This window comes from Penicillium macrosclerotiorum, assembly GCF_028827735.1.
Source record: "Penicillium macrosclerotiorum strain IBT 26536 chromosome Unknown utg000003l_segment0_segment0, whole genome shotgun sequence".
In the NCBI taxonomy this organism is placed as follows: domain Eukaryota; kingdom Fungi; phylum Ascomycota; class Eurotiomycetes; order Eurotiales; family Aspergillaceae; genus Penicillium; species Penicillium macrosclerotiorum.
Genome location: NW_026643083.1, coordinates 4,968,292 through 4,989,443, shown reverse-complemented (window position 1 = coordinate 4,989,443; position 21,152 = coordinate 4,968,292). Strand labels below are relative to the sequence as shown.

The following is a 21,152-nucleotide window of genomic DNA, read 5'->3' as shown; positions in this document are numbered from 1 at the left end:
GATCATGAATTGATTACATAGGGTTGCTAATGGTGGATTTGAAGGAGTGGAAAGCAGTCGGTAGATACATCTATATTCTGACTGTCCCTGGAATGGGGAACAGCTAGTTACCGTCATCAACAATATACATAATACAATCAGTCAATCTATCACAGCTGGAAAGCTCCAGCGACAAGAGCAAACACAGAGGCCATAAACAGAGAGCTAGACAGTGAGATAGAGCCAGCGGAGCTGACGCTAGAAGCAGAAGTGGAAGCCGAAGAGCTGGAGGAGCTGGAAGAGCCGGAGGCCTTGGTCGACGAGGAGGAGGCGGCAGAGCTGGAGCTTGAGCTCAAGTTAGTCGAGGTGGTGCCGTTGGAGGCCTTGATGCTGGTGTAGGAGCCGGTCTTGTCGGTGTACTTGTAGGACTTGGCCGGGTTGTAGTTGATGATCTTGACCGACTCGACATACATGGAGAAAGGACCAGCAGTGTAGTCAGTCTCGCCACCAGCCCACTCAATGGTGCCCTCACTGTTGTCGGGGTCACCACCGGCCCAGATACCGATCTTGATGCGCATAGGAGTCTGGGGATAGTTCTTGCCGTTGAGAGCATCGGAGTACTTCAGAGAACGGACAACCTCACCATCCAGGAGCCACTCCAGCTTGCTGGTGGTCCATTCAAGACTGTAGGTGTGGAAAGTCTCCAGGGGAGTGGTGACATTGACAGTTGTACCACGGTCGTAGGAGGTGGTGTTTCCCTTGCCGAAGTAATCGGTCTCGATCGAGTAGTCATAGGTACTGATTTGCTCCTGTAGTTGTTCGAGTTGACATGAGAAATTGCTGCGCTGTGCGATATAGGACGGTGAAGAACTTACCCAGTCGATCTCATCTAAATCGTCCGACTCAAGAATGTAGGTACTGATGATACCGGTGCCGTTGGCGGCTCTGAACTTGACATCAACGTGGCCGAAGAAGATATAGAAGTCACTCTCGATAGTTGGAGCATCGCCCTGCTCCGAGATAGTGAACTTGGCACCGAGCGAAGTGCTTTCCACAGTACCCTGGGTAGTATTCCACTTATTGAAAGCCGAAGAACCGGAAGTGAAGTCGGTGGTGAACTCATACTGATTCAGGCCGGTATCAGCAGAGCAGGTACCTATTTGATAAAGCTGTCAGATTTTGTCTCGCCATATCATCCCGGAATCACTCACTGTTGAGCGGGTCGCAGTCAGTATAAGTCTGCGCAGCACCCAGCTGGACAGTGGCCAGGATGAGCGCGGCCCACTTCAGGTAGGGTGCAACAACCATGATGTGTCAACGATAACTGTGAATGACAGTCGAACACTTCAAACGAGAGTAAAAAGAAACCCGAACGAGGGAACAGGAATGGGTTTGCCGAAAAGTAAAACGAACGGATTCACAGGAGGAACCCTGGAGATTATAGCGTCCAGCGAGTGTGTGGAGGCAACAGGAGCCAAGGCAGTGCCTCACAATCCATTCATCTATTTATATGGACTTGCTCCATTAGCCGCGAGTCGGATACGCCATTGGTACCCTGGTCCGGGAGAATCTCTCTCCACCGGCAACGATAAGTCAGATGGTGCAGACACTGGTGAAGGGCGCCATTGGACACAGGGCAGCCCTGGCAGTGGAGTTCAGCAGCCGATTCGACACGCTGGGGATCGAAGCAGTTCACAGTGCATCAAGCGAGACTCCACCAAAAAAGCTTGGGTTGGCTGGTGACGGCAACGCTTGCGTAGTTTAGGCCGAGCCAGTACGACAGCTCGAATTGGCTTACGTCGCCCCGGCCGTCGCGCTCGTTGGGGCACCCGGCACCGAGCCTTTATAGCCCCGAGGTCGTCGTACGCTCGTACACACGCATCGTGCCACGGGTCATGGAGGCCATTGTTCTCTAGCAGAGCGGGTGAACCTGGTGGTCATGGGTGTTGGTTGGTATTGATGGTTTCCTGGTCCGCAAACACCTCAACTGAGCACGTCGCCGAGGACCCACTTGCCACGACGCGAATGAATTTTGAACCTTGGCGGTAAATGTATTATCGTCCACGAGATAGGAGGGGGCTGGAGGCCATGGCCATGAATTTTATTCGCCCTAGCAAAGATCAGAGCGAGTTCTTGGAATCATCGACATTATTGACCGGGCTAGTGTATTTTGCGTCCGGACCCTCGAGGCCCCCTGGTCTTCCCGAGAAATGCTCTTTGGGGCCGAACCCAATATGACGAAAGCAAATTTGGCTCCAAGACAGAAGAAAACAAAATGAATAAATGGCCCAAGAACGACAAATGTTATTAGAGAAGACTGGTTCTTATTAGAACCCTAGAACTCCATAGGAACCCCCCGTACGTTGAATAGCTTCGATGTACGGATGGAGTGCGTGTTGAGTGAAAAATTCCCTAACGGAATATGATTATGTCGGAGTATCGACGCCGAGCGCCCAGCTGTACTAAGTCTAAGTAAGAAGACTCGGCTACTGTGTGAATACCCTGACGAGACCCAATCTAAGCCAGTAACATAACTAAAACCCATATAAATTGAACTATGCCGAACACCTGTGGCGGCCCCTTCCACCCTCAACGCTACCTGCAATACCACTCTTTTTTTTTTTTTTTTGGTTTGCTATCTACCCTCTAATATGTTTAGAAGATAGCCTAAGAGAAGCTGAATGCACGACTCGAATCGAGTAGCATGCACCGGTTTGAACAAATCATGCGCCTGGAAAGAGAGCACGCTGATGGCACAGGGTATCATCCATATCATGCCTCCTGAGGTTGTGGCAAGCCCACTGTTGGGAAATTAATGTCTCGAAATTATGCAAAATCGGGCCAAGAAAAGAATGGGTCACAATTGTCACAGACAGAAACTCGAGCAACAACCATACCAATCTGAGTAAACAGCGCGATCGCCACCATACAGAGTGGAAAATTACCGAGTTCCATCGCGACGAAAGAGTGACTAGTGACTGACTAGGCTACGCCGCTTTTCGGCCCCCATTTGATTAGTTTACTGAGGAACAGCGCTAAATATTGTAGTGGGGAAATGGCCGACGATGGGTAATCTTGGGTGAATTCTGATTGGAGGATTTCTTTCCTGGCACACACAGTCTTCACAGAATATAGCTTGCATCTCCGATAGGGAGAGAATCAACTTTTACACATCTGTCGCTGAAGCAACATCTGTTTCCTCTCTGAGAGGCTTTCTTCCATCGTGGTGTGGTGTAATTTTGTGGCTTGTTCGCTGATCTATCTCATACTGCCTATCCTCGTAGGCTTGCCGTAGAGGCCTGGTTCAATATGTAAAGAGGCGGGGCGAAGGGCTGTTGTTTCTATCATTCTCATACGTTTTTCTTCTCGTCTGAATCTTATAAAAAATTGCCATCTATATGAACCCCCGAGAAGGCTTTGTCTCGGCTGTCTAGAAATTCCATATTTCAATGCGGACGGGCCTGAAGCCACGAAAAGCCTTATGCCACGACAGCCAGCCAAAACGACTGACGGCTTGACGGCCCGAGACATTGAAGGGGCCAATGCCGAGGGTCGGCCCCGCCCCCTCTAGAGGTTATATCGGAAAATTGAGCCATTGAAAGGGTTTCAAAATCAGTGGTGTACAGGATAGAGGATGAGATGTTGAAAATGCCATGAGTGCATTTTCCGGTCCTTGGGGCTCTTGGAACTTTTGGTTCTTGCATCTTTGAAGTCTGTGAGTCAATATGAATGATAGAAAGCACTTCACACTCCATGAATATACTGGTTGGAGGGAGAGTAGAATGAAACATTATGCAAGATTTCTTTTTCTAAAGAAAAGGACACACTCATTCATGTCTGCGCGCTCAGAGGCATCTATCTATACGGGGCTCTTAGGAGCATCGCCCTATGAGTACTAGGTTTACATCTAGGAGTGACCTCTTCCTTTCAGAGAAGATTGCACTTAGCATTGCCTCCGGTCTCATAGTAGAAGAAGTCATAGAAAAAAAACTTAGGAGAATGTGTCGAATGCATCTTTCTGGTGAAGACTATGTATTAAAGTAACCATCTATATTCAAAGCCAAAAAATCCAAGCAAGTGCGCGGTCCTAGTGTGACCTATTTGAAAATGTATAGCATACAAGAATCCTGATTTAAACCTTCCAAGGAAGGCCAGGACCTTTACACCCATCCGCTCTCTCGAAATACCAGTGGTGGGCTGGGAAGGCAGAGAGAGATGGGACACCCGTACCAGTGTTGCCATCCCAGTTAACTTCCCCTTCCAACACCTTGATATCATTCGCGGATACCGAAGCGTTGTTGGGAGCGGTGATGTAGTATTCTGGACTGACATGGACATACCCCATAGCAAGCAGTGGCAGCTTGGGTACGGGGTCATTGATGTGCGTGAACCGATAATTGTTGGGCTGGGATGTGATGTACTTGGCCAAAGCAGGGTTGGCAACTCGGGGTGAGGCATACGCGTACAGCTTGGCTGACGGATGACCCTTAACACGGAGATCAGCTGCAGCCAGTGTAGCGACCCCAGCACCAAGACTGTGACCGACCACGACCAACTCATAGTCGGGGTGGGTGTCTACGGTGGCGCTAAGATGTGGGATAATGTCATCCCTGACATTTGTCCAAGAGCTCCAGAACCCAAGTTCCGCATTACATCCATCGCACAGCTGGGGATTGGTATAAAAGAATTCAGCGTCCGCGATCCAATTGCGAACGGAATATGAGCCGCGGAAAGCTAGGATAATGGCCTTGTTGGTATTGTCGATCGCGATATAACCGGCAGTGTCCGTAGACGTGGAGCTATACAAGTCAGACCATCAGCATGACATGATATCTTCTTCCTGTGATTTCTTCTTACTTGGAAAAATCATAAATTATAGAGGTATCGGCGGCCTCAACATCGGGGCAATTGCCAGCTGAGCAAGTCAACTTGTGGCCAGCCTTGGAGACATAGTTATCGTAGCAATATGAGGCCGCCGCGTACTGAACCCAGAATTTGAATTGGGTCAACTCATCGGTTGAGACATCTATGCTAGATATCAGCAATTGGGGAATAGAAACAAACTTTCACCCAGGTCATTATCCTACCTCGACTTTGTAGGTCACTGGGGGCAGCTAACGCCGTCACCGCAGAGAGAAGAGCCAAAACGGAAAAACGCATGATCACCCAGGATATAGTACTATATGCACAAGAACTTGCTATGCAGGATTCAAGTGTCTGCGAGACGAATCTTTTATGTTACGCCGCGCTCGTCCATCTGCCAGTCGGAAAGCATTGCTTCCTGCATAGCCAAGTCATTGAAGGCATTTTGCTTCTGATGCAGTGGATACCAAATCGCGTGCGTGATCTGACCAAGATAGAGAGGATCGGCGGCTCTGCCTCGGTGCATCGGTCCCTTTACCCTTGCGGTGCAGTTCTTGCAGATCTGGTGCCTTATGTCATTCGCATACGATGCCGATTCCGAATTATCGGGCCCTGGTGCCTCGATCATCGGCATTGAATGGGCAGAGTCCGTGGATAGAGATGGGGGCTCCACGGGCATCTTGCTTTTTCCGGAGAGGCGGAACCATGGGTATTTGAGACATCGAGATTCATCGAGGCCGCCTTGATAGGAGCAGGTAGGGCGACTCAATTTTGAGCCCTTTGGTCTTCGTGGACTTCGGCTGGTTTCATTGTCGGCGTGTCGGCGATCCCGACGGCCAGGGACTCATTCGCGGTCCGGAGGACGGGTCGCGCAGCCACGACGCGGCCGTGGCATTCCAAGCTCCGCGCCACCGAAACCCGATCATGCAGGAACCGCTGGTCCCGGCCAACCCGAGTGGCTCCCCCGGTTTTTGCATCTCAGAGCCAGACGCGTGCTCCGTACCACATACCTGATGGATGTCATCGGACTCTTCATCCCTCTCCAGGCCGTGATCTATTCACACAACACACACTGAAAAATTGGGGCGAATATCCGCCTTGCACTTTTTCCGATTCTCAGCCCTCGGCGCATCGCAAGTTCCGGTGCTGGGGACTCGACCCACTTGAGTGGAATGAAAGATCGTCGTCGCGGAGCAATAGAAGAGAATCGCTCGGAAGTTTCACGTGTCAGGCGTTGTGTCGGGAGGCCTTTTCAACATTACAGCTCTGGCTCCAGACCGGGCTCTCAGACAAGAATCACATCCCCCATCGTGGGATATCATGAATTCGGCATCTGTCCAATTCATCAACCGATTTGGTCATTCAATATTCGAGTCCTTCGCCTTAAAATAATGCACCGAACACTGCGACGACAGGGACATCCTATATCGGACCGAGATAGAATATTACATTTTGTAACCTCGAATATCTCTCGGGAATCCGTCGGTCAACAGGGGCCTTCTGTGCAGCACTCGTTTCAATCTCGACGTTCAATCCCCTCGCCTGTGTCGCTCGCTTGACCTCAATCGGAACAGGGTGACAGGCAGTCGTTCGACGAGGTTCAACGTCTGTCTTTCAACTGCAAACTCTCCAGAGGTATGCTCCGCCCATCTTTCTTTCCCACGCGGGAAGGTCCTGCGCGTTGCTGTCGGGAACAAGAGGGCCAGCCGGATATCGAAGAAAATCAGTATTATTCCATGAAGCCCGGCTTGATCTTGCGAAACCGAGCCGTCGGCCTTTCGATAGTGTAGACGCTGGGTGTCCCACCAACTCTGTGCCGGGGGACTTGGCAGTGGCTTCATAGTCTTCACCAGCAAAGTATCGCGCCTCAACAACGGCCTGGTATTCGCAGGCTCAGAAACTGATGGCCGTCTGAATATGGACTAGCGAAGGGTCGACGATCTTCAAGATTCGTCGGCCCCAGCCTGCCTCCCAGTAAGTCTCAACGTTCAGACATGCGGAGTATATCAGACTTTCCCTGTTCATGTAGTGTGTTGATATCGTGGACACATTGCGCGAGAGATGCTTTAGAGTGGCAACCGGAAACCAAGAGAGTTGGAAATTTGGACTCATATTGAACATCGGAAACCCCTTCCTCTTGATCAGTCGTAGCATCTTGAGCGCAATTGATGCTTGAAATTCGCTTCACGAGAAGCCCCGATGCATTTCTCGTCGCTTGGGTATTAATTGAGTGGTTTGCATACGTTCTGTCTATGAACTCGGTGAATAGTGAACCGAGAATTGCTACTTCCGGTCGTGCTGCCATTCCCAGGAGCTTTCATATACTACGTCAAACTTCCATATATCCAAAGACGGGGGAGGGGTTGGCGGATTTAAGGTTGACCGAGTAGCCGCGTCCCCACCAGCAACTAGCAGTGTCTCCGCCCACCCACACCGCTTCGCGTTGTGGGTGTGCCACACTCAGATTACCACCCACACTCAAATTTCCACTTTTTCCTATTTCCCCTATTTACTACTGCATACCACTAGTATCTATGAAGAAACCCTGCCCGTTCTGACGTGCTTCCTCTGCTCTATCTAATGATGCCTGCGATTCCTGTGTAGGTTCTGGTGGTGGTGATGTTCCATACGCTTTCTTCCACTGCTTCCTTACCCGCTTCCGCTCTGCCTCTGCTTCCTTCTTATTTCTTTTAGCAATAGAACGATTTGCATCTCTAATAGAGAGTACCCCTGTTTTGCTAAGCGGCGTTTTAACCTGGCGCTTAGTGATTGGGCGCTGTAGTGGTTGTTGAGCTTCCCTAATCTTGCGAATAGTATCGTTCGCTAGATTTAGGTTCTCTATAGCAATCTTGTTATGATGAAATAACCGGTCAAGATTGCGTTGCTGCCTAGGTGTAAGATCTTCTTGTTGATATCTAGCAATCTTCCTTTGATTCTTCTCTAGATCCTGTATAGATCTAGGCGGCGATTTGTCGATACTAGAAGAAGATATAGGTGGTGGTGAAGGTGTTATATGAAGCGTTGAATGAAGCGGTTGTAGATCTGGCGCTATAAGACCTAGGTGATCTTGGATAGGAAGGCTATTAATAACCTTTCTACTATCGACTGGATATATCCCACGATCTTTAAACGATTCACGAATAATTCGCTGGCTAAACGCTCTATTCCGAATATCACCGATTATTCGAAGGAACTCTGATCTTCCGATAGGGCTTCCACCCTAAAACGCGTAGTCGTTATTCGCTAAGCGGAAGTGTTGCTTATAGCTTAGAAACGGCTTACCGTCTAGCGGCTGGCAAAGATGTGTAGTATGTGGTAGGAATCCTATAGGTAGGATATTATTCTCTTCGCAAAGGTGTAGGAATTCGAATGTAAGATGCGAACCGTGACCGTCGAATATTAGGATACGTTTTTCACCTAATTTCGTACGGTCGCATATTGATTCTATAAAGAATCGAAGCCATTGAACTGCTATACTATCGGTTATCCAACCGTTTGGCGATGTAGTAATAGTAGTTCTTGGTGGTAGGTTCTCTATTTGATTAAACCAAGATTCTATAAAGATGCCGTTGCCTTTAAAGATAAACCAGGGTTCCATCTGCCACCCGTCGGCAGCTATACACTCGATAGACGTAATGTTTTCGCCTTGGTCTGGCTGAGGAAGGTCTACTATCTTCCTACTACTACTACTACTAGTACTACTACTACTACTACTAGTAGTAGTAGTAGTAGTAGTAGTAGTAGTAGTAGTAGTAGTAGTAGATATAACGTTTCTAGACCTTCCTTCGCCTGGTTGAAAGCCGCATTCATCAAAGTTATAGACTAGACGTGCAGGCGTAGTCTTCTTGATTGTTTGGGCTAGTAGATCATACCAATGCTGTAATGCTGCTGGATCTTCTGCTAGTATTCGCTTTGATTCCTTCGTATACTGCTTAGTAGGCCCTAATTGAAGATGTTTAGGAAGCCTATTAACAAAGCGATACGCCCACATCTTGCTAATCGGCGGCTTCCCGACGCGTTGGCATGCACGATTCGCCCACGATTCTAGTATCCTAGGAGTGATAGGCATATAGCAATCGTTCATATATTGAATCCAGCGAACTAGGGCTTCTTCTTGATAGGGTTCTAGAGCGCGTTTACTAGCATTCTTGCTAATATTAGGGCTTGCTCCTTTTTTGATTCGATTCGAAAGCGTACGCCTAGGCACGCCGAATTCACGTGCTAAACGCGCTATATTCGGCTTCTCCTCTCGTGATGCAGCTAGGCAGGCCTCAGCCATACGAGATTCATCAAATTTAGGCATATTTAGATGGTGGTCTTGGATAGGGAAGCAAAAAATAGGGAAATAGGAAAAAGTGGAAATTTGAGTGTGGGTGGTAATCTGAGTGTGGCACACCCACAACGCGAAGCGGTGTGGGTGGGCGGAGACACTGCTAGTAGGAACCATTCAAAAAGCACGCAAAGATGGAGGATGGGAGGGGGTGAGGAAGGCCGACGCGGTCTGTCGATCAAGCCAGACAATAGTTAGTTCTTAGCGCGGCGATGAATTGATTGCGGTGCATTACGTGTTCGCCGAGGTTCCGGAGTGGTCGGTTTGTTTTGTTTTCCCGGGAGCCCGCGGGCCCCGAGCGCAGCTCCCGAGACTTGGATCTGACACTCCAAGTCACGATAACCAGTCCGCTCGCTCCTTCTCTGGTATCCCTGATATACAGAGTCCAGGCTAGACAGCAACGAGAGAATCCCTCAAATCCCTGGGACTGGAGCCAATTGAAACTATGGGAGGATCCAAGGGTGTCGAATTGTCCAATGACATCGAGTTCATCAAGACCCCCGCGGCCCGACCTTCGCAATTCCAATCCGGAGAGGACTGCGGGATTGCCCTGACCAGCGTTAGTGGGCACCAGTTTCGTCTGCCAATTGAGAAATCGCTTGCTAAATAATGCGTTCTCAAGTCTCCAGCCATTAACAATCCCCCTTTACCCGCCGATGGCCCTGGAAATGAGAGCTTCTCTAACCTCCTATTAGCCGGCGCTCTCATCGGTGTTCCGGGCCTCGTGACACTCCTACTAGGTTGTGGCATCAAGACATTCATCTTCCTCGCCCTGGTTTCGGCCCTTCCCGTCTTAGTGGCGTTTTGGACCTGGACTTCTACCTGGAGCAGACCCACTCACAACAGAGTCAAGTTGCCGGGCCGGCCCCTTGAATCCTATGTGACCTTCAAACGCGAAGAGGATCGGGCAAAATGGCATGGAAAGAACAAGATTCCTATGCAGACATTTGCTGAGATGTACCTGGATGGCTTGGTGGATTTCAACGGCGACACACTGGACGTCATGGAATACCGGCATGACTGGGCAAACTTCTCCTTCACCTGGCAGTTATTCAAATTCATCATCTTTACATTTTTCATCGACGTGATATTCCACACGAAGGCCCAGGATGATGAGCAGGTCCGCCCTAACTATGACTGCGGCAACGATCATTATGCGTGGTTCCTCGGTCCTCGTATGATCTATACCTCGGGAATCATCTCGGACCTAGAGCGGGAAGAAACCCTGGAGGAAATGCAGGATAACAAGATGGCGGTCGTCTGCGAAAAGATAAACTTGAAAGAAGGAGAAACGATGCTCGATATTGGTTGTGGCTGGGGCACACTGGCCAGATTCGCTAGTCTGAACTATGGCGCCAAGGTAACGGGTCTCACCATTGCAGAGAACCAAACCGCTTGGGGTAATGATGCTCTCCGAAACGCTGGTATTTCTGATCAACAGAGCCGAATTCTCTGCATGGACTATCGTGATATTCCCCGCACTCAATACGACAAGATCACACAGCTGGAAATGGGTGAACACGTCGGTATCCGGAGACTTACCACGTTCTTCAGTCAGTGTTATGATATGCTCAAGGATGATGGAGCCATGTATGTACAGCTTTCGGGCTTGAGACAAGCCTGGCAGTATGAAGATTTCATCTGGGGTTTGTATTTGAACAAGTATATCTTTCGTGGCGCCGACGCTTCCACTCCTCTGTGGTACTACGTGAAGTGCTTGGAACAAGCTGGATTTGAGATCAAAGGGTAAGTTGTCGATCAGTTTATGTTCTTGACAAAATGGATGCTGATGAGGACTCACAGAATTGATACTGTCGGTGTCCACTACTCCGGAACTCTCTGGAGATGGTATCGTAACTGGACCGGAAATATCGAAGCAATAAAAGCAAAGTACGGAATGAGGTGGTACAGAGTAAGTGTTCCAGTGGTTTCCATTTTATTCTTTGTCTTGAGCCCAAGCTGACGGTGAACAGATTTGGGAGCTCTTCCTTGCGTGGTCTGTCATCGCATCTCGCCAAGGCTCCGCAACCTGTTATCAAATGGTCGTCGTCAAGAACTTGAACTCTGTTCATCGCATTGATGGGACCTCTACTCAGTTTGGTCTGGCTGGTGCCCTCGCATCTAGCAGAAAGGCTGGCAAAGCCCGTTTGGACTAAAGGGCAGTTGCATGTTACCTGTATTCGCCCGTTGAACACATTCCACGGGGATGCATAGCAGGCAATTAAGAAGCTCAGTTGCTGAACTCTGGTTACATCAGTGTCAAGCGGTCCGGATGCGCTTGATATCGTTGATTCCGACTCGTTTCAAAACCGAACTAGAGTTTAGTCCAGCTCGATGAACGCAGATAATGAGGTAATGTAGCATCATGGCTTCGAGTATTAGCTATCAATTGAGTTTGGTAGGTAAAATTTAGATAGTCAAACGGAAGATTGAATGGGAAGGAGGCGCGAGCCGAGGGTGGTGGAGGCTTTAGTTTCTCATGAAAGAGTGAATAGCAGCAAACGATAATGATGATTTAGCTACCATCTCTTTTCTCGATTTCAATGCAGCCTTCAAAGCACATAGAGAAAGGCTTGCAGATATCAAAGGGCACATTAAAGCTCTTCACGAGCGTTGACCCCTTTGTATTCATCCAGATAACACACCCTTACATCAAACATCCTTCCTTTATGCTTGAATGCATCTCACTCATCCCAACTCGGACACGACGATATTCCGCTCTGTTCGCTGTGCTCCCTTGCATGTTGTGAGTGGGCTCCTTGGTCTTCAAACTCTCCGTGCTAGGAGAGACGGAGCGGCCACCACTCATGGCCGGCGTGTTGAGTCTTGTTGAAGATGCATTGGTGCGCTCAAGGCTGAAAACCTCGACCATCCATTCATACCAGACTTTACGGTCATCCGTCTGGCGATACATAGTAATCACCACCTCACCATTATCAGGGACATTCAAAGGAGTCTGGATTCCCAGGTAGTTAGTATTGTATCAAGCAGTGAAATGCGAAGATGCGAGCATCGCTAATCAGATGATCCAGCTTTGAGCCAGTGACGTACCTTGAGAGGGAAATAAATGGGGAACCAGCTGATCATGCTGGCACTCTTCTCATCCATGGTCACCGGGTTAGTTGAAAGCTCAACATCTCCGTATAACACGGTCTCAAAATATCCAGCAATTCCATGACATACGCCCCTATTCTGAATGGGGAAGGATAAGCGAGTCTGCCGCACGTTGTGTGCATTAGAAATGGTGGAATGCATTGGCGACTGCGGCATGATGTTACGATTTGGGTGGGAGAAGGACCATGCGGTCTGCACAAAGGGGGTGCGAAATCGGTAGCCGAAGCAGACCCGGTCATCCCCGAGGAGCGGTTCGCATTTTGTTGGTTCCCGATCTCAGCATTAGTCGACGAGTCCGAAGTAGACAAGAAATCAATGGCGTGAAGCATAACAACATATGGTGTTTCTGGAGCCGCAGGGTTGGACACGGTCTGATTTGTAACATCAGAATGAAGCTTCGGCGCAGAGATTGGTGTTAGATGGGCCGAATAAGATGCGGGAATAGAAATCCCATGCACCGGGTTGATAAGATCATTGATGCCATCCAAACACTCCGGCGACAGCTCATTATCGGCAAATGAACCGAGAAGTTCCGAGATCACAATGTCGACGTGAGTATATGTCATTTCAGAACTATGGCCAGAGGGTTCGGATGCCTGACCAGCATCTTTCTCTCCTTTTTTGGGGGTGTAGAGAAGAGAATTATCGACACCCAATGATTCCCCGACCTGACCAGCGCCTTCATCCTGGGTTGCCTGTCGGCGCACACGAGGACCTTTCCAACTCCGCATATCTGATTGGACAAGGGTGACCTTTCCATTCCAGATAGTTTCGTTGTGTCGTTGCAGCAGAACAAAGGCGTTTTGATTCTTTTCGACGGCCCAAAGATCAATTTCAACCCCCGCCTCGGCGCTGGCCTTGAGGGCTCTGGTTACCAAGGGACCACGGCCCGCGCCTACAACAGCCAGGATGACCTTGCCATCAGGGTGGGAGGTAGGTTTTTTTTGGTCGGCCCAATCTCTCAGGGCTTTGGTGATTGCTCGCTCGTACCACTCATACTTGATGGGGTCCTTCTCGAAGACTTCATAGGTGATGCTTTCCAAATTGACCGTAAGAGGCTGTAGAGGTGCCTGCAAATAGTCCTGGTAGCCGGTACCAAATCTTTCGATGGGAGTTCGCGGTGGCTGTCTTTGTTGCAGATTTCGAATGTAAGAGAGGTGTGGGGTCGGATCAAAGTGTTTCTTCGTCGCACCCGACACTTGTGACAAACTAGGATATTCGGATCCAGACAACTGCGACTGTTTGGCGTCGACATCATCAGCGCCATCAAGTCCAGGAATCTGACCAACGTCGCAGAGTAGAATCCAGGGCGGGGTGCGAAGGCGCATTAGCTTTGCTATCAAGGCTTGGTGTGCCTTGGACAGCACGGGATATCCCTTCTGATTCTTCAGAAATGATAATCCATCGATGCTCAGCAAGTGCACAGGTTCTGAATGCCAGCGGGATTGAACAGGCAAAGGCGGCAGTTGCTTGGGCATCATAAGCGCTGTTATCCACGTCAGTAGTCGGTTTGAAGAAGAAATGCGAACCGAAAAGCAAAATATACATACCCACAAACAAGCGAGTGTGGTATTTGCAGGTCTTGCGAATCAGGTCCCAGGCATCCCAAGTCCCAAACTGGTCGACACCTGCCGAAGAACCTACTTCTTGCTGAAGGTATTCCTCACGAGCGAGAGGGGCTAAATCGCCCATGGTATCAACCTCGAGGTCGGGCGAATCTACCATCCGCAACCAGATATGGAATTGGATGTAGGGACCCAGATTTAGGGCGTCTTGGATAGCTCGAGCATAAAAGACCACACCTTCCGAGTGGGTGCCACCGTGGTGCAGCTTGGGGCTGGGAATCAGAAGATAACCGATTCCACAAAATGCGGCATACGCGACTTCCAGCATGAGAACTTGGCGAGACAAGTCCGCAATCAGTGGATCAGGTGAGCAGAGATCAATCCAGCTGCTTGTAACTCCGACGATCTGGCTAGTAGCCTCGTTAGGTGTAAGATTCGAGTCCAATTTTGACAGCGGAGGAATTAGCAAAGGCCTTGTATTCTGCGAAGTCGCCATGGTCCCAATCGGATCGTACGATGGCGACTGTAGGTTAGGTAAGTAGGACGACAGCAGCCCTAGGACCCGGGAGTGAAAATGCGGCGTCGTGATCGGGACAGTGAGCATATCATACTGGGAAAAGTTAATAATCAGTGTTTCCGAAAGATGTAAACGGATTTCTAATTTGAGAGTATGGGACGAACGTTGCTCTCATGAACTCTCTGGACTACCTGAGGAGTCACTGCTAGTGTCCTGTTGGTCTCATGATGACCGATACAGAACGTAGGTCCTGAATCTTCCGAACCACTGTAGCTATCCATGTTGATGAGGAGCTGTTGGAGGCGTGGTGGGGTCAACCCGAAGCCGGGGGTGTTATACCCGGTGGAATGCGCTCAAGACACTTCAAAGGGGCACTACACAAAACAGCAGGTGGCCACGGTTGGTATCTCTCACGCGAAGCCAGGGAAGACGCGCCTAGAAACCCCTGCGTGTTCCACCGCGTCCCCTCAATCCCTTTGTGGGGTGCGGCAGAATAGCTGGGGCGGTGAGCCAGATAGGCAGCTGGGGCGATCGCCGCTCAACTTTCCTATCCGAGTTTTTTTATCAACCTCCGAGTTTGCACTCTTCAACACTTTCAACCACATCATTCAAGATGGGTGACCGCCGCTCAGATTCGGAGGACGGTGCTCGCACCAAGCGCCAAAAGATGGACGCGGGCGACCCCAAGAACAACCCTTACCTTGCCCACATGTACGAGGACAGCAACGGCGCAGACAAGAATTCGCCGCTGGCGAAGTTCAAACGGCACCAAACGACAGCCGCGATGGCGCAGAAAGTCGAGGATGGCGACATCAATCCTTTCAATGGCAACCCCTTTTCCAGCAAATACCTCTCTATATTGAAAACTCGACGCGACTTGCCTGTCCATCAACAACGGTGAGCAGGACTTCCCCGGTGCCTTGCAAAACTTTGTGCTGATGTCTGATTTTCTGTAGTGATGAGTTCCTTCAACTTTACCAGCAATCGCAAATTTTGGTCTTCGTCGGTGAAACAGGTTCCGGAAAGACCACTCAGATCCCGCAGTTCGTCCTCTGGGACGACCTCCCTCAAACTCAACGCAAGATGGTCGCATGTACCCAGCCCCGTCGTGTGGCTGCCATGTCCGTCGCCCAACGTGTAGCGGAGGAAATGGATGTTAAACTTGGAGACGAAGTTGGTTATAGCATTCGTTTTGAGGACAAGACCAGCCCGAAAACTATCCTGAAGTACATGACCGACGGTATGCTGTTGCGAGAGGCAATGCACGATCACAACCTGTCGCGGTACAGCACCATCATGCTGGACGAGGCTCACGAAAGAACAATGGCAACTGATGTCCTGATGGGCTTATTGAAAGAGGTGGTCGGCCGCCGACCGGACTTGAAGATCATCATCATGTCTGCTACTTTAGACGCGGAGAAATTTCAGCGGTACTTCATGGATGCACCCCTTCTTGCTGTGCCTGGCCGAACACACCCTGTCGAAGTTTTCTATACTCCTGAGCCCGAACAGGACTATGTTGAGGCTGCAATTCGGACTGTTCTGCAGATCCATGCCACCGAGGACGAAGGTGATATTCTTGTGTTCTTGACTGGTGAGGAAGAGATTGAAGATGCTGCTCGGAAGATCGCGATGGAGGGAGATGAGATGGTAAGGGAGGCCGATGCCGGTCCTATCAAAGTATACCCACTTTACGGAAGTCTGCCACCCCATATGCAACAGCGCATCTTTGACCCCGCGCCAGCTCCTTTGCGCAAGGGTGGCCGTCCTGGGCGAAAGGTGATTGTCTCCACCAACATTGCCGAGACTTCCCTCACTATCGATGGAATTGTCTACGTGGTGGATCCGGGCTTCTCCAAGCAGAAAATCTACAACCCTCGTATTCGTGTCGAGTCTCTCTTGGTCTCCCCCATCTCCAAAGCATCAGCGCAACAAAGGGCCGGTCGTGCCGGTCGTACACGCCCAGGAAAGTGCTTCCGTCTCTACACTGAAGAGGCCTTTAAGAAGGAGTTGATCGAGCAGACCTACCCTGAGATTCTCCGGTCGAACTTGGCATCTACTGTGCTTGAGCTAAAGAAGCTTGGGATTGATGACCTTGTTCACTTCGACCTGATGGACCCTCCTGCTCCCGAGACTCTCATGAGAGCGCTAGAGGAGTTGAACTATTTGGCCTGTCTAGATGACGATGGAAACCTAACCCAGCTCGGCCGTACGGCATCGGAGTTCCCTCTTGACCCGGCCCTTGCTGTCATGTTGATCAGTTCCCCGGAATTTTACTGCTCAAACGAAATTCTCTCCATCACAGCCCTGCTCTCTGTTCCACAAGTTTTTGTTCGGCCGAACTCTCAGCGCAAGCGTGCAGATGAGATGAAGAATCTTTTCGCTCACCAGGATGGTGATCACCTCACCCTCCTGAATGTTTACCATGCATTCAGAACTGCTGAAGCGCAGGCGAACCCGAAGCAGTGGTGCCACGACCATTTCCTTGCCCTTCGATCACTCCAGTCCGCCGACAATGTCCGCTCGCAGCTTCTTCGCATCATGGAGCGTGAAGAGCTTGAGATGGTTTCAACCCCTTTCGAAGACAAGAAGTATTATGAGAACATCCGTCGTGCCCTTTGTGCCGGTTTCTTCATGCAAGTTGCCAAGAAGGAAGCCCAGGGCAAGAGTGTCTATACCACGATTAAGGATAACCAAAGTGTTCTGCTGCATCCGTCCACGGTATTGGCCCATGATGCGGAATGGGTCCTGTATAACGAGTTTGTTCTCACCACCAAGAACTATATCCGAACTGTGACCGCAGTCAAGCCCGAGTGGCTCCTGGTACGTTCGAAGCATCCATCCCTTCGCCCTCCGGTTTTATTAACATTTTTCAGGATATCGCACCCACATATTACGACATCGATTCATTCGCCAAGGGTGACATCCGTTCCGCCCTTGTCCGTGCTGCTGATCGACTCGCTCGCAAAGAGAAAATGCGCTCTGAGAAGCGCCGGTAGATAGACAAGCCATTCATTGCGCTCATATGGAATAATTTCTTTGGGTTTTCGATTCCCTTTTTGCAGCCGGAGGTTCTGTTCAACCTCCAAAATAGAAGACAATTCCGCAGTTCCCCTTCATTTTAAACGTTCCAACAATACTATGAAGAATACATGTATACATCTGATTCCAATCAAACAGGATTGATGCAAAACGACATAATTACAGCACTTAGACTCGAATTTTGTGAAACCAGCACTTCAATCGTTTAATTTGGTATTTTATTACCCATCTATTTCGGAGATCCGATATATCATAATGTACAAAACGAAAATATGTTATCACAAATTGGACAGTTTCAACCTTCGCGTGCTGCACGTTCCGCGCAAGAAGTAGGATTCTTCCTCTTGGATCTGTGAGCCAACCAGCCAAGGCCTTTTGCCTGTCCCGATATAGCTGAACGAGCTTGGTGATTTGTACCAGCAAATGACGAATCGTCAGCCTGAACTGGCGCCCTCATGGCAGCGGCCGGCCGAAAAGAAAGATTCGGCGAAGAAGATCTGCGGCCCTGGTCACTGTTGACTGGGCTGGGTATCCTTTGAAATTCCACGCTCATAGGAGATTCATTGGGTTGAAAAGCAGTTTCATGCGAAGTCTGTCTTGGTTTGTGCGCTTGAGACATGGTGTCCTCGAACTCGAGATCATGATGAAGGTCTGTTTTGAAAGAAGCTTCAATATGATGTTTGCGAAGCTCGAAGACTAGTTGTCGAAGCTGAGAGACTTCGTCCTTCAATGCTGCAAATTCAGCGCTCTGCATATTTTCCCCTTGGCCATTTTGACTATGTATCACTTTGTCAGATTTTATTTCTGAACTCCGTACGACTGTCTGTTTCTGTGCTGTTTTGGACAGTGATGAATTGTCTGCAAGAGCAGCGACCAGAGCATCTTGCGCGTGGATAGCAGATAAGCGGGTCAGTTGTCGCGTTCGTGATTGGTCTTCGGGCACTTCGAGGTCATTTAATTGTTCACCGAAGATATGCGCAAAATCAGCGCACTTCTGCCATAGCTGACGATTTGAGTTCTCCTTCGGCGCAGTCTCAGCAGCTTTTGTCCAGCGCACGCCACCAATATCCACGAGAGGCGCGATCTCGTCTTGTATGGATGGGATCTCGGGATTAAATCCACTATACATGGCCGCCGAGATCAAGCTTTCCGAGACATCTTTTCTGCGACATGAGTCGCAGAAATGAACCATATAGAGTATCAGTCGATCCACAAGGTTGCTTGAATGAGCCGTTGAAGACACAAGGAATGTGACAGCTCTCTTGAGCGCGTGTACGCCCTTTTCCCAGTCCTGTCGAATGCTGTAGAATCGAATGTAAGTGAATAGAGTATTAAAGTTGTCCAAAAAGCCAACTCTCCGTGCGGCTTGGAGCCAAGCATCCGCTCTATCCGGCTGGTTGAAGCGCAATGCAGTTGAAATCAACTCTGTGTATATAACGAAATTGTTGCTACTGAGGGGTGGAATAACCATATCCAGACCATTAATTCTTCGACGTCGGAAGTAACCAATAGCTCCCAGATTGGCGGAATATCCATCGCCACTCAGCATTTGGAGGAATAGGTCAAAGTCTTTAAGGTTCTTGGACTTGCGGAAAAATGACAGGATCGTGATGATGAGTGAAGTACTGAGGTAGAAGCGATGGGGCAACAATGTCCGTAATAGTAGTTCGTTCAGATCATTCTGACGAGCTTGTGTGAAAGTCATAAGCATGTGTCTGAATGCTGTCGTGCGGTCCGGATCCACCGAGCTGAGCAGATTACTGGAAATCCGCAAAAGCAGTTCTTGTAAAGACATTTGCTCGCTCATGAATGACTGAATATCCAGGAAAAGCTCTTCATCAAGCCTCCGGCGCTCTTCTTGTACGTCTTCAAAACGCATCGCCACATAATCACAGATTAGGTCATTGAAATCGACATTTTTCACCGTTTTCAGCTCATTGATTCGGTATCGGGTGGATTTCAGCTCGTCCAGAAGGTTCTCAACATCGATTTTCGGAATTTTGAAGTCGGTGCCATAGTTCTTTTTGAGCCCCAAATAGCGGTGGGCAATTGTTGGACGTAACAAGAGTCTAACAGCAAATTGTTTCAAGGCGAGCTTTTGGATGGCCTTGATACGCAGAGAGTCATTCAGAACCCAAGGTTCTAGATGGTCATTCATAGCGGCGCGTAGTTCACTTGCCTCCGCCTCCTGAAGGTCAAGATCACCAAGTTCTTCTGCCGTCCAGCTTTCCTCGGCCCGTGCGAGTGCGGCATTGAATAGCCTATGTTGAGTGTGAAAGGACCTTGTGGGCTGCTTCGACACATTTCGTTGTTGTGGCCGGGAGTTGGTCGACAGAGTGCCAAATCCTCGTGCTTGCGTCAATCGGCCAAATTCCCGAGACTTCCTTCGTGATTGGAGTGTTTCCAAAATCCGTTTTTCTTCATCAACCAGCTCATTTACCTCTGCTTTAACGGCAGCAATTTTCTCCTCCCAGTCATTTCGACGTTGGTCTTTGGCTTTCGCGTCGGCGAGGGCGGCTGCGGCGAAGATGGTGGAATAGAGCGCGGTAACAGAATTGCCAATGCGCAGTCGTCTTTTGCTAGCTGCTGCTGCTGATCGTGAGGCGACCCCGTTGGCGATGGTGCTCACGCACGAAACGCAGCGGCAGGTCGACTGCGTCGGAGCAGCGCGGGACCACAAACTCTGCATGATCAGAGCATCTCTATCAACCCGTTATGAAATAATAAGTATTGGCGCAGCACAATTGGACCCCCCTCGGAGTCCGATGGGAAACTTGCGTGGGACTGACGATCGGACGATGCGAGATGCCGTCGAGAAATTCCCGGAGCCAAATATGAGATGCAAACACTGCAAACAAGCTAAGCCCCGGCCACGGCCTGGTTGCGTCCCCCGTTACTTGGGATTCAAGATACGTTGGCTTTCGTTCCCTTTTCATTTGTCAACAATTTAGCAATGGTTTCACGTCTACTTTGTATTATTGCAGGGGTACTAGCCTTGGGGAGTGGGCTTGTTAATGCCCATGGCTCCCATTCAAATGACCAGCCACCATCCGACGACTGGGCCACAAGACACATGATCGGTAAGGGTGATCTGCAAGACCAATGGCATTGTCAAGACTGTTAACATGTCGCACAGAGGAACATCACATCGAATCCTTCGATGCGCCCTCTTTTTCACCTTGCATGACTATGATTCCTCTGGAGCATGGACTCCCGACGAAGTACGGAAGACATACGGCATTGACGATGAATCCAATAAGGGTGTAAGCGAATCTCGCAAGGAATCTGCTGTCCGCGCAGTGTTCGACCTCTTCGACCCCCAAAATACGGGCTTCATTAAGCGCGACGCCTGGCTGAAGGCGGTCGCTGCCGGTACGCGGTTGCCCGACCTCGGCTTTGGCCCCGGCCACCATGGCGACATTGAATATGAATATGAGATCCACCACTTTGAGAAATACCACGGCGAAGATGCCACAGAGGAGGAATTGACTCATCCCGAGGATATTGAGCATTTCCGGCAACACGATGCCATGGAGGCTGCTCAAAAGCGGCTTGATATGCTAGAAGCAATGCAAGTTGTTGACGCCAACATTCCCTCCAAATTCCGTCGCAATGTCTAGTTCTTCAAGAGATTCAACAGATGTTTTTACTTTCATGTTCATGTACATAGGCATTGGCATATTGATTGTGGGTGAGATTTTTAAGTTTCTCTTAGTTTGCTGGTGACGCTCCCAGTTGATCC

General features: G+C 49.6%; 8 protein-coding genes across 8 annotated transcripts; 3 read left to right on the top strand and 5 right to left on the bottom strand.

Moving 5' to 3' along the window:
* Nucleotides 1-149: 149 nt before the first annotated feature.
* On the bottom strand, nucleotides 150-1,287 carry N7462_004699 (glycoside hydrolase family 16 protein; the record flags this gene model as incomplete). The annotated part of the gene is made up of 3 exons (XM_057076425.1): nucleotides 150-788; nucleotides 855-1,135; nucleotides 1,191-1,287. 3 exons carry the CDS (start codon nucleotides 1,285-1,287, stop codon nucleotides 150-152), a joined length of 1,017 nt encoding a protein of 338 aa, XP_056935930.1.
* A 2,824-nt stretch (nucleotides 1,288-4,111) lies between these two features.
* On the bottom strand, nucleotides 4,112-5,139 carry N7462_004698 (lipase family protein; the record flags this gene model as incomplete). The annotated part of the gene is made up of 3 exons (XM_057076424.1): nucleotides 4,112-4,778; nucleotides 4,837-5,005; nucleotides 5,067-5,139. The coding sequence occupies 3 exons, from the start codon at nucleotides 5,137-5,139 to the stop codon at nucleotides 4,112-4,114; spliced, it is 909 nt and encodes a 302-aa protein (XP_056935929.1).
* Nucleotides 5,140-5,212: 73 nt separating this feature from the next.
* N7462_004697 (uncharacterized protein) lies at nucleotides 5,213-5,521 on the bottom strand (the record flags this gene model as incomplete). The annotated part of the gene is made up of 1 exon (XM_057076423.1): nucleotides 5,213-5,521. The coding sequence occupies one exon, from the start codon at nucleotides 5,519-5,521 to the stop codon at nucleotides 5,213-5,215; it is 309 nt and encodes a 102-aa protein (XP_056935928.1).
* A 4,096-nt stretch (nucleotides 5,522-9,617) lies between these two features.
* On the top strand, nucleotides 9,618-11,328 carry N7462_004696 (S-adenosyl-L-methionine-dependent methyltransferase; the record flags this gene model as incomplete). The annotated part of the gene is made up of 4 exons (XM_057076422.1): nucleotides 9,618-9,731; nucleotides 9,795-10,918; nucleotides 10,976-11,084; nucleotides 11,146-11,328. The coding sequence occupies 4 exons, from the start codon at nucleotides 9,618-9,620 to the stop codon at nucleotides 11,326-11,328; spliced, it is 1,530 nt and encodes a 509-aa protein (XP_056935927.1).
* A 491-nt stretch (nucleotides 11,329-11,819) lies between these two features.
* On the bottom strand, nucleotides 11,820-14,649 carry N7462_004695 (protein arginine N-methyltransferase; the record flags this gene model as incomplete). Its single annotated transcript, XM_057076421.1, is given in 5 exon segments — nucleotides 11,820-12,128; nucleotides 12,224-12,433; nucleotides 12,451-13,755; nucleotides 13,841-14,461; nucleotides 14,533-14,649. The coding sequence occupies 5 exon segments, from the start codon at nucleotides 14,647-14,649 to the stop codon at nucleotides 11,820-11,822; spliced, it is 2,562 nt and encodes an 853-aa protein (XP_056935926.1).
* Nucleotides 14,650-14,981: 332 nt separating this feature from the next.
* N7462_004694 (DEAH-box ATP-dependent RNA helicase PRP43) lies at nucleotides 14,982-17,367 on the top strand (the record flags this gene model as incomplete). Its single annotated transcript, XM_057076420.1, has 3 exons — nucleotides 14,982-15,265; nucleotides 15,325-17,191; nucleotides 17,245-17,367. The coding sequence occupies 3 exons, from the start codon at nucleotides 14,982-14,984 to the stop codon at nucleotides 17,365-17,367; spliced, it is 2,274 nt and encodes a 757-aa protein (XP_056935925.1).
* Nucleotides 17,368-17,705: 338 nt separating this feature from the next.
* On the bottom strand, nucleotides 17,706-20,099 carry N7462_004693 (uncharacterized protein; the record flags this gene model as incomplete). Its single annotated transcript, XM_057076419.1, has 1 exon — nucleotides 17,706-20,099. One exon carries the CDS (start codon nucleotides 20,097-20,099, stop codon nucleotides 17,706-17,708), a length of 2,394 nt encoding a protein of 797 aa, XP_056935924.1.
* Nucleotides 20,100-20,363: 264 nt separating this feature from the next.
* Nucleotides 20,364-21,030, top strand: N7462_004692 (nucleobindin SSP120; the record flags this gene model as incomplete). The annotated part of the gene is made up of 2 exons (XM_057076418.1): nucleotides 20,364-20,490; nucleotides 20,549-21,030. The coding sequence occupies 2 exons, from the start codon at nucleotides 20,364-20,366 to the stop codon at nucleotides 21,028-21,030; spliced, it is 609 nt and encodes a 202-aa protein (XP_056935923.1).
* Between the last annotated feature and the right edge of the window lie 122 nt (nucleotides 21,031-21,152).